At 37.2% G+C, this 12,964-nt stretch overlaps 1 protein-coding gene across 1 annotated transcript in view; it reads right to left on the reverse strand.

The window, feature by feature from the left end:
- Positions 1-12,964, reverse strand: part of LOC103201376 (dystrophin-like) — a 2,052,823-nt gene that overhangs the window by 1,622,537 nt on the left and 417,322 nt on the right. Inside the window, exon 30 of the mRNA XM_042781676.1 lies at positions 8,853-9,047. Within this exon, the coding sequence (XP_042637610.1) occupies positions 8,853-9,047 (195 nt within the window). The remainder of the gene's footprint in view (positions 1-8,852; positions 9,048-12,964) is intronic.

Below are 12,964 nucleotides of genomic sequence, written 5' to 3' on the forward strand. Positions count from 1 at the left end.
AGTCCAGCCAAGTTGACACATCTTCAACTATCACAATATGGTATCCAAATATATTCTCCCAGTTGGTAGCTAGTCTTTTCACTTTTTGGGAAAAGTATTTTGAAGGACAAAAGTTGTTAATTTTTATGAGGTACCATTTATTTATTTTGTCTTGTGTGTGTGTGTGTGCATCTGTGTGTTTATTATATTAGATAAACCATTGTTAAGAGCTAGGCCTGCTTGTTCTTCTAAGGATATTATGGTTTTAGTCTGCACAAGGAGGTCCTTAATCTATTTTGAATTTGTTTAACCTGTTCATAAGATAAAGCAGAAGAGAATACTCTGTAATTCATTCTATGAAGCAAATATAACCGTGATACTTAAACCAGACAAAGAAACCACAAGAAAAGAAAACTACAGGGCAATATCTCTAATGAATATAGATGCAAAAATCCTCAACAAAATATTAGCAAAGAGAATTTAATAGTATATTAAAATAATAATACATCATGACCAAATGGGATTAATTCCAGGAATGGAAGGATGATTTAACATTAGAAAATCAATCAGCAAAATATACCACATGAAGAGTACAAAGGAAAAGGACCACATGATCATCTCTGCAGATGAAGAAAGAAACATTTTATAAAATCTATCACCCTTTCCTGATGAAAATTCTAAGGAGGATTGGAATAAAAGGGAAATTCCTCAATGTGGTTCATGACACATATTAAAACCAAACAGCCAACATTATACTTAATGGAGAAAGACTGAGAGCTTTCCCCTTAAACTTGAGAATAAAACAAAGGTGCCTGTTCTCATTACTTCTATTCAATATGTATTAGAAGTCCTAGTCAGAGTAATGAAATGAAAAAGAAGTAAAAAATGTTCAGATAGGAAAAAAGAAGTAACATTATCTCTATTCATGGACAATATGAGTATACATATTTAAAGTCCCAGAGTCTACAGGATGATTTCTAGAGATAATAAAGGAATTTAGCAAAGTATCAAGGTTCAAGGTCAACAAGCAAAAATCAGTTGGACTTCTATACATCAGCAATGAGAAATCTGAAAGGGAAATTAGGGAAACAATTCCATTTACAATTGCATTTAAGAGAATAAAATACTTAGGAATAAATCTAACCAGGGATGTGAAGGACTTATACAATGAAAACTATAAAAAACTGCTGAAAAAAGATTAAAGAAGACTTAAATAAATGGAAAGATGTTCCATGTTCATGAACCGGAAGACTTAATATTGTTAAGATGCAAATACTACCTAAAGCAATCTACAGATTTAATGCAATCTTGATAAAATTTCCAACAACCTTCTTTACTAAAAAATCAATTGTCAACTTTATATGGAATGGCAAGAGGTCCCTAACAGCTAAAGCAATGTTGAAAGAGAAAACAAAGTAGGAGGACTCACACTTCCTGATTTAAAAATATACTAAACAGTCACAGCAATCAAAACAGCCTTGTACTAGTATAACAATAGACACAAAGACCAGTGGAGAAGAATTGAGAGTCCAGAAATAAACCAATACATCTATGATCAATTGAATTTTGACAAGGGTGCTAAATCCATTCAATGGGGGAAAGAATAGTCTCTTTAATAAATAAAAACGCACTTCCATCGAGTCGGATCCGACTCATAGTGACCCTTCCTTGGGCTTCTGAGGCAGTCTCTCTACAGAAGTAGATTGCCCAACCTTCCTTCTGAAGGGTGGCTAGTGGGTTTGAACATCCAGCCTTCTGATTAGCAGTCAAATGCCTTAAGCACTATGCCACCAGAGCTCTCCTTCAATAAATAGTGCTGTGAAAATTGGATTTCCACATGCAAAAAAAGAAAATAGGATCCATGCCTCACACCATACACAAAAACAAATTCAAGATGGATTAAGGACCTAAATGCCTTGAGATTTTTATATGATCCATGATTAGTTATTTAATTTAGAATAATTGAAATATTTTTTGGTTGTAATGTTATTAAACTGGTGAAAAACCCAACCCTTTATATAGTGTGCCCTTGTATTATGATAAGCACATTATTTTCTTTTATTGAAAACATTTTGTTCATATTTATACTACTGTCTAATTTCCCTGATGCCAGAATAGAACAACAATCAGTTTGCTCGTGGCTTAAGTTTTGTCTTCATTTGAATAATTGTTTAACTGTTATAAAATATATCCCAAAGGAGAAAGAACTTGATCAAGGTGTTAAGATCTCTGCTTTTAATACATTTGCCTCTGATTCAAGGGAAGACTGGAATATGGAAGACAAAGATATCAGTAAGTAGAAATATCACATCTCCCAAGGGATTCTCTGCCAAGTTCACAGGACACATAAATTCACCTAACAGCCTCAGATTTCTGAAAATGAGTCTGTTATATACACATACTCAAGTTTCTGTGCAAATACAGATAAAAGCCCATTGTCTCTGTATTTCCAGAATCTGACAATCCCTCACAATCATCTGGCTCCAACCCTAGGCAATTGTTCTCCCTCCTTGCTTCTATTCTTGATTCCCTATAGTTCTACTGTTAACCTAGCAGCCAGTATGATGTTTTAAAACATAAATCAGACCATGCCACTCCTTTGCTCAAAACCCTATAGTGGCTTCCATCTCAGTCAGAGTGAAAGTCAAAGCCTTCACATTGGTCTCCCAGGCCCTCCACAATCTGGACTTCCACTGCCCATTGGAGTTTATTTCCTACAAACTTCCCCTGGATTGTTCACTGCCAATCACACTGGCCTACTTTCTGTTACTTGAAAAAAAATTAGACACACTCCTGCCTTTGGTCTTTGAGCCGACAATTTCCTCTTCCCAGATACCAAGACTGACTTCCTCACTTTCTTCACACCTTTGCTCAACCTTTCCACCCTATTTAACACTGCAATCTCACTTCTTGCATTTCCAACTAACCCCTCCTCCTTGATAGTTCTAATGTCCTTTATCTGAATTTTTCAGTTGCTGTCCAGCGAACTAAGACTCAAGGGAAGCCCATGTGCATCAGAGTAGAACTGTGTTCTGTAGGGTTTTCTTTCCGTTTTTGTTTTAAGTTTTTATTGTGCTTTGGGTACAGATCTACATAGCCAGCTTGTTTTACATTCAACACACATCTGATTTCATGGGCCCTATTATCGTCCCCAACCATAAAAAACTCTCCTCCCCTCTTCCCCCCATGACCACCCCCTCCCTGTGCCCTTCTCATCCATGAATTCCTGTCTGTCCAGCTTTCCCTCTATGTGAGTGCTACCCCTCTGGTGTCTCATGGTTGATTGATCCAAGAAGTGCATCTCCATAGAGTAGGTGGGTGCATCAACCTGGGGTAGGTGTTCTGTATGTAGGTCTTTCTACTGTTGGACTGAGAGCCAATCCATGGAAGTGAGTCCATTTCTAGGCCTGAAGGGTAACCCGGGGCCATAGTCTCGGGTTTCCCCCAGTCTCTCTCTGTCCAGCAATTCTAGTCATTTTTGTGTTTTTGAATTTTGTTCCACATTTTTCCTCCTACTCCGTCCATGATCTCCAGATTTGATCCTCTTCTGAGGGGTTGGCATCAGTAGTCAGGCACCATCTAGTTCTTCCGATCTCGGGTCATAGAGGCTGAGGTTCTCGTGGTCCTTCTTATCTTTGAACTAATTGTTTCCAGATGACTTTGATCTACTTCACTCTTCTTTGCTTCAGATGACAAATCAATAGTTTCATATTAGATGGCCACTCAAAAGCTTTTAAGATCCCGGTTGCTACTCACCAAATGATGTTATAGAACAAAATTTTTATGAACTATGTGTGCCAATTGAGCATGATGTACCCCAAAACCATGCTCCCAAGCCCCCATGCCTCACCGGGCCTCATCTCTCTCACACAAGATGCTTGGTTATCTCTGAGAAGTTACTCCAACCCTGTCTTTTGTTGCTTCTATAATGTATATGATTAATTTTGCATCACAAGTTCATATATAACATCATCCTCAGCCGAATCTATCCTTGTTCTAGGGTGGGTTCCTGTTCACCTACCCCCACCTGCTCTTCTCACCTGTCTATGCATTAATGGGTGACTTTTCAAAAGTAGATCACCAGGCCTTTCTTCTGAAGCACATTTAAAGCTGGTTAATCATTTGCACCACTCAAGGACTCCTATGTGTTTTGTTTAGTTTTTCATAGCATGTTTCACCTTTCATATTTAATATTTACTTTATTTGTTTGTTTGTTTATATTCTCTCTCCCACTGCTAAAATATAAGGTACATGCAAGCAGAGATCTATCATTTCTGTTCATTGTTTTTTAAGCACTTGTAACAGTGACTGGTACATAGTAAGAGCTTAATAAATATTTGTTGAATGACTGAATTGGCACTCCTTCGTTAGCACTTGCCCTAAAAATTCACTTTTGGTTTCAAGAGCAATGCATAGAAGCTGAACCAGAGACTAGTTAAACAACTTTGCTTCACACCATCTTTTTCCCTTTAAGTTCACTAACAGCTCTTTCTAGTGCTATTGAGGTTGAACTAGGATTGCCTTTGCTTCTTGACCTTGTCCAAATTCTACATTAGCATCAAGTCTCCTACCAATATCTGTGAGTTTTCTACATACATCTGCACTTCTCCTCACCCTCTTGGTTACCAAGAACGTACATTTTATCCATCTCAAACAGATCATCAGTGTTATTATCAGTTCAGATAAGACAATGGAGATTCTCCATGCCTGACTTTATTCTTTTCTTCCTTTCTTTTTTCTTCCCTCCTCCCTTTTTTCTTCCTCCCTTCCTTCCTTCTTCGGAATCTTTTTTAAAACTCAAATGAATTCACCTAGAATTAGAAGCCAGAATACTTTCTCATAAACTGAGCATGGCAGATCTCAGTACGCTACCTTATTTTGTTAGAATTCACCCTACCTATGCTTAACACAGTACACTAGAAACAGCCTTGTGAATGGTGGCGTAATTTAAGGGTTAGCAACACAGATTCTGCAACTATATTGTTTGGACTGAAACTCTTGCTCTAATAATACTAGCTGTGACAACTTTGTGAAATTATTTTACTTTACACCACTTCAGTTTTCCCATCTATAAAAGCCAAAACAAACAAACAAACAAAACTCGTTGCCCTTGAGTGGATTCCTACTTGTAATGGCCCTGTAGGACAGAGTAGAACTGTCCTATTGGGTTTTCAAACCTATAATTTTTACAGAAGAAGACTGCCACATCTTTCTGCCACTGAGCAGCTGGTGGGTTCAAAATGCTGACTGTTCGGTTAGCAACCAAGTGCTTAATCATTGCCCTACCAGAGCTCCTTGAATGGAAAGAAAGTGTCTTCTAATTTGGTGCATGAGGTGCTATAAAATGGGGATAATAATTTTAGATAATTCATAGAGTTGTAGGGAAGAATGAATGAGTTAATATAGGTGAGTAGACAGAAGAACTACTAAAGTGTAGTACCAAAAACCCACTGCCATCAAGTTGATTCCAACTCAGAGAGACCCCCATTGGGTTTCTGATGTGGTAAATCTTTACAGAAGTAGATTGCCCCATCTTCCTTCCACAGAGCAGCTGGTGGGTTTGAACCACTGACCTTCTGGTTAGCAGTCATTAAGTCAAAGCCTTAGGTGCTAAGACACCAGAGCTCCTTAAAGTGTAGTAAGTGCTATTTAAAAGTTGATTTTCATGTTTGAGGAAAGGGAAGTCTAGTTTCCATGCTTACTCTAAACTATTCTCTTATTTTTTATGTTTTTTTTTGGGGGGGGTCCTGCAAATTCACCTTTAACAACATGAAGGCCTAGTTGAACAACTGAAGAACTTCTTGGTGAGAGCAGCAGTATCACTGTGGAATTCTACATGAAATGGCATGAGTATTTTCCAATCTTTTATTCTCAGGTGCTGACTGAACAGTATAGATGCCATTTTTTTTTTCTTCCCTAATTGTCCTAAGTTGAGTTCCCCTAGAAGCAGATCCTCAGAGAACAATGTGCAAGCAAGTTATTTATTTGGGGATGATCCTGGGAAGCCCTAGTAAGGGGGTGAAGAAGGTAGGGGGAGGAAGCCAGTAGAGTGCAGGTTTCTACTGCTTGCAAAGGGGGTTCAATCCTGCTGGGGATCTTTGGGTCACAGTGTAGAACATGCTTCAAAGTTATCCACTAAAACCCATCTGTCATTGATTGGATGCTGCTGGTAAATTTGTGGGGGCAGAGCTTTAGCTCCTCGAAACCTGTGGGCTTTGATGACTAGAGAGAGAAAAGAATCAGTCACAGGAGCTTGCAATGGGCTGCTACCAGTGAGCATACAGGAAATGGTCAGTGAGGAGAGGCTATGGACAAGGACCCAAGGGTACCTCGTACACCTATGGAAGTGACGGTCTTAGTAAAGTCAAGTGTATGGAGGCATTAGGATAAACATTTTCAATTGGACCTCTTACATGGATCATTTCTGCTTTCATGACAAGATATCAAATACTTAAAACTCGCAGGGGAAAAACTTCTGATAACTTAAAACTTGTGATGCTAAAAATTTCTATGTTCATACTTTCAATGAGATACTTTAAAGCAAGATTTGATTATTTAACATAGTAATTATATTTTAAAGAATTCTGTTAAAGCAATCATTTTTTTTCTTAAAAATAAAGTTCAAGTTCCCTATAATATTAGACTCTTGAAAATGCTACTCTTAAAATTAATCATACCAATCCAGTGAATAGCATTAATTTGTATATAAACAATCACAATAATTTGATTAATAATGCTAATATTTGCTTTGAAATATGAATAAATAGTCCTTATCTATATGTTTCTCATCTATCTCTAGTTATTCCTTAGCTAGAGCACTCGTTATTAAATGAAGATTTTCATATGTAAATAGTTGTTTACCTGCTTAGTCCTTGTCAAAATGATTAAATTGCTTTCCAATTCAATACATCTATGGAAATGATACATGCTATTTTAGTTATATTTTGTTCAGAATATAATTATTTTAACTTGCTACACATTATTTGTGCTGTATTGCATTTTCAAGACATATGTACATTGAACCACTGCAATAACTACTACAGTTGTAATTTGATTCATGCAAATCAGTCAGGAATAAAATCAACCACAATTTAATTTCAAACCTTCCAACAAGCAGCTGTATGTTTTATGCACAGCTTTTCTATTTTTACTACTGGATATCGACAATGATGAAGGCCTTTAAGAGGAAATCCATATTCATTGTAAAGACTGAGATCAAAACTATCCTTTTCAAAAAGTCCACACAGGGAGGAAACCCATATGCCTACTGCAGGAGATCTGTTGGGAATCAGCTGGAACTAAGCCCAAAGCAGCATCTCATGAAGATTCAATAATCCAGTTAAATTGAAGAGGAATAACGCTTTCTTACAGACCACAATAATCAATAACATCAACGTTTGTGTCACCTGTAATAATACTAAATATATCTGGATGAATAAATGATTAAATATGAGTAGAGCCAGGGGTACACCAGGTTAAGAGGTATGAAGTGAGGGACATTCAATAAGCAACTTAATAAATTCAGGGTCACTGAATTTAGCCAGGGGTACACTAGGTTAAGAGGTATGAAGAGAGAGACATTCAATAAGCAACTTAATAAATTCAGTGTCACTGCTCTCATGACCTGTATGTTCAAGAATATGGACAGGAGTGAATACTAGCTCATTAGCAGTGATTTAAATGTTGAATGACAATGTTGAATTTGCAAACTCTGCTGTCCTGAGTAATTACTTAATGGGAATAATGACAAGAATGCTGGCATGCCTTCTCTTATCAATTGATTTGGGACCTTTTCTCCATTGCAGTCATAAGTGACTTGACTTCTACTTCAAAGGGAATAAGAAACAGCACCATACTGAAATGAGCAAACTCGTTCCAGAGATCAGTGTGCCTCTTATTTTTAGTATGTAATTTTATAGCTTATTGGATATAATGTAAGATATTAAGCTCAAGTCATTCAAGATATTGCAACTCCAATTTCCAAAACAAACAACTAGCTTTATCCATTTGTATCTTCATGCAGACAAATGTGTACTATGGAATGAGCTCCCAAGAAATTATTTAGAATATAAAATACTTTACTTAATAGGTGCTGCTGATAGCACACTCATCTTCTCTCTATAATCTTATGCTGTTAGCACTGGAAAATATCAAGTTCTGGTTATACGATAATATTTCATTTTGAGTATAAAATGTATGATCTCAAAGATTATCTTGAGACACACATTATGATGTACATTTTCTTCACGCTACATTCATTTATCTTCAGACACAGTCTTCTAAACTTCATAGCCTATTCCCTCACTATGTTTTGTGTTAGTTTAGAATTCAGAAACTTCCTTTTGGTGGCTTGAAAAGGAAGCTAGATTTGGTTGGTAGCCTTTGGCTGGGAGTTTTAAAGACACGATGTTATACTTAATACGATTATATGCCATGTAAGATAGTATTGCTATTGACATTCATTTGAAATGGAATATAAATATTATAAGTGAAAAATATAAGACTTAACCAAGGTACAATAGATATGTTTTAAAAGTTCACCTAATATCTCTTTTGGGGAGAAAAGAAAGTAACATATTGGTTAGGAATAAACTGTTCCTTTAGAAACCTCTCTGCCATGAATAAATGTGGAAACCATGGTTTTTATGTATACTTTTGTTTTTACAAAATCTCTCAACATAAAATGTAATAAAACACTCTCTTCTAATTTAACCCAGAATTCTAAAGCACAGCAACCTTTAAAGTGTTTGTAAGAATTCCTTGTGTAAGTCAAAATGCCTTCACTGTGCAAGTTTAAGTCAATTGCTACGGTGCAGCAAAAAGGATCAGCGTGATCATCTCGTAAAATCTGAATGAAAGTGTTTTGCTTTTACCTTCAGAGACTCCTCTTGTTTAAAGAGATCTTCAAAATCTTTAGCACACAGGTCAGGAGCATTAAGAAGTTGTTCCACTTCGGCTAGGGCTTGTGTGACATGAGTGATCTCAGTCAGATAAGTAGAAGGCACATAAGAAATTTCCAAAGGCATGTCTTCAGGCATCACCATCACCGTTTCTTCATGGACAGTGTGCTGGTATAAATATATAAAGGAACAATTCTTTTAGCTTTCTAATAATGATAAGAGCCTTATTGAGCTACATAGGTCACAGTCTATAGCAGACAAAGAGCTGAAAGTAGATTAAAAAATGCATGATGATAAGTCTAGTAAAGTGGTTATTATTTATATACCTTCGTCTTCCAAAAAGCATTAGAGACATTTTATATGAAGAGAAGCATACACACTGGCACCATGAATATAAGAAAGAAAGACCAAGAACCATGAAGCCATAAGGATAGTGTTATTTTAAGGAAAGAATAATTTTTCCAACAGGTTTTAAACATTTAATTCCTAGTTTGCTAGCAACTTAGGTATGGGTTGTGTTGGGAGACCAATACCTGAGGTGTTTATACCACAGAAAATTTCCTAATAGTTTTTCCTCCCTAATCCACCAAGAGATACCTTGGAAGACAGCCATGGCAATCTGCTTCCAAAAGGTCACAGGCATTAAACACCCTATGAAACACTTCTACACAGCACACATGGGGTTGCCACGAGTCAGAATCAACTCGATGGCAACTGACAATAATGATCTTGACTGAGCCCTGGTGGTGCAGTGCCTAAGGCATTTAACTGCTAACCAAAAGGTTGGTGGTTCAAACCCACAAGCAACTTTCCAGAAGGAAGAAGGGGCCATCTACTTCTGTAAAGATTTACCACCTTGGAAACTCAGTGGGGGTCACTATGAGTCGGAATCAACTGGATGTCAGGTTTTTTTTTTTTTTTTTTCCTATTAAGCACCCATTTACTCCACATTACAGACATTGCTCCTCTCTTTAATGCTAGTTTCTTGCTAAGTAGTGCTGCTAATTAAGGTGCTATATAACCAAAAACGGGGAGCTCTGGTAGCATAGTGGCTAAAGCACTTGACTGCTAACCAGAAGGCTGGCGGTTCAAACCCACCAGCCACTCCTCGGAAGGAAGGTTGGGCAATCCTACTTCCGTAGTGATATTGCCTCGGAAACCCAAGGAGGGGTCGCTATGAGTCGGGGGCGACTCGACGGCAAATAACAACAACAACAATAACCAAAAACAACCAAACTCATCACTGTCGAGTCAATTTGACTCATAACGACCCCTCCTTGGGTTTCCGAGGTAGTATCTCTATGGAAGTAGATTGCCCGGGCTTCCTTCTGAGGAGTGGCTGGTGGGTTTGAACCGCCAGCCTTCTGGTTAGCAGTCAAATGGCTTAGGCCCTACCACCAGAGTAGGGCTAACAGTGAAATTTACATTTTAATAGGAACTCCAGACAGCCCTAAGATAAAGGCACAGTAGCCTCAACTCCTGCATCTACAATTTCCTACTTGATATTGATGGAAATTTGAGGCTGGGTTTTTGTAGTGTTTCCCAATAGTGCCTCTTTCCTTATTCCTTATAAGAGCAAGAAGTAAATACTACTTGGCACGCAAATCCAGAAAGACAGATGACCTCTGCTCTCTTCTGTCTACACCATGGGCAGCAAAACTCTGGTAACTGAAATTATTTTTTCAGTGACTTTGTTTTGAGTCGATCAACTGCCACCTGCCTGTTGATGGGGTCAGTTGAGGTTTCAGTGGCAGGATCTCTGGAAGAGCTCTGATGATAAGCACACTAACACAATCTTTTATTATTGCATAGCCTTTTATGACAAGACTCTACTTTTTTTGGCGTGTTATGTAATTAAATGGAGTTAGAAATCTCTGACTGAATCTCACACACAGATGAATGAAATCATAAGATGATGGCCCATTATGTTTTCTTACCAATTTCTCAGGTTCGGGACTTTTATACTCAATTGACACATGATATAAAAGTAAAATAGGTTCTGACTTAGATTCCTTATCCACATGGGAAATAGAAAAATTGTCAAGTTACACAAGCTAGATTAGATTACACAACTTTAGCTTTTACGAAGTGTGGTTTACTATGTTTATTGGCCAAATACATCACACACATCCATTCATGATGCCGACTTGATGGCAGAATGGAATGAAAATGTACATTCATTTCTAATTTTACATTTAAAGTGATATAATAAACTTGGGCTACAGCTTGATGAGAACAATTTAACATTGAATCATATATTTTATACACATACACACACATATTTGGTAAAGTAATTAAACCATTTCACTTATTCAAAAGAAAATATAAATAAACAGACTATTTGCATGTGAAACTTCCACTGACATATTGGGTTTAACACTAACCAACAGAAAAAGAAAACAAAAATCCTCACAGCCCACCAGCCACTCCTCAGAAGGAATACTGGGCAGTCTCCTGCTGTAGACATACTGCCTCAGAAATCCAAGGAAGGGTCACTCTGAGTCAAATTGACTCAATGTCAGTGAGTTTGGTTTTTTGGTGTGGACCAATAAGCAGCATCATGATAAATGGAGAAAAGATTGAAGTTGGCAAAGACTTCATATTACTTGGTTCGACAATCAACAACAATGGAAGCAGCAGTCAGGACATCAGATGACATAGTGCATTGGGCGATTCTGCTGCAAAAGACCTGTTTCAAGTGCTGAAAAGCAGATACTTCCTTGAAGACTAAGATGCACCTAACCCAAGTCATGGTATTTTCAATTGTCTCATATGCTTGTGAGAGGAGGACAATGACTAAGGAAGAGCAAAGAAGAGTTGATGCTTTTGAGTTGTAGTGCTGGTGAAGAATACTGAGAGTACCATGGACTGCTAAAAGAACGAACAGGTCTGTCTCTGAAGAAGTGCAGCCAAAATGCTCCTTGGAAATGAGAATGGCTAGACTCCGTCTCACCTACTTCGGTTATGGTGTCAGAAAAGACCATTCCCTGGAGAAAGATATCATGCTTGGTAAAGTGGAGGGTGAATAAAAAAGGGGAAGTCCCTCAACAAGATGGACTGACACAGTGGCTGCAACAATAGGCTCAGGTATTGCAAGGATTGTGAGGCTGGCACAGGAGCGGGCAGTGTTTTGTTCTGCTGTGCATAGGGTCGCTATGAGTTGCAGATGACTTGACAGCACTTAACAACAATAGTAGAGTCAACAACCAATTCATACAAATTTTTTGTGACTTTCACTTATGCCATTAGACTAGTGACTATGTTGTTCTTAATAAAATTTCCAAGGTGATGCAATTGTGTTTTTTATCTGCATTACTGTGCTATTAGCTCCTGAGGGAAAGGTAGTTCCACATTAACTAAATAAGTATATTTCTCAAAACATTTTGTATAAAAGCATAATTATGTTTGTTTTTAATGATATGTATTTTATATTGGTAAGTTTTTATAGGGCAGCACTTTTTGTTATTTTGAACAGAATTAAGGAGAGGACACACATGTAGCCAAGTACTGTGAAGCTTAACAAGGGAGAGTCGAAGTTTCTCTCTTCTAAAAAAATTGTTGTTGTTGTTCTTTAATGAAGTTAGTTGTTTTAGAATTTGACATATTTTCAAAATGTTGTTTAAAAATATGTGTTGTAGCTAAAAACAGCAGTATGAGTTTCAAATGGTTTTGATGCATGTTTTTCATTTTTGCATAAAAGGAAAAGGAGTCTAACTTGTTTTCCTTTATATCTCATTTATTTGACATGTAATCTATTTGATCTTCATTATCTACATTTAGGATACTCCCAGCTGTCAAAGTCATAGTGGTAATTTGGATTATGGATGTAGCTAGGTGGTTAATTGAACAGTTTTAAAAAATATGGAAAAGAAACATTAAAAATAAACTCACACTTGACTATGACCTTAGATTTAATAGAAAATCTCTACTTGGGCATTTGTACTTAACTGCATTTTGTTTTGTGATTTACTTCAATAATAATTAGTACTGGTCATGCAGCTCCAAAGAGTGAAGTGTTATGTCTCAGCAAATAAGATCTAGCTTCAGTCATAGTTCTGAATCACAGCCCTGAGACCAGCAGCACG

The sequence above is a fragment of the Orycteropus afer genome, unplaced genomic scaffold (genome assembly GCF_000298275.1).
Source record: "Orycteropus afer afer isolate SDZICR_OR568_19922 unplaced genomic scaffold, OryAfe1.0 scaffold00148, whole genome shotgun sequence".
NCBI classification, from domain to species: domain Eukaryota; kingdom Metazoa; phylum Chordata; class Mammalia; order Tubulidentata; family Orycteropodidae; genus Orycteropus; species Orycteropus afer.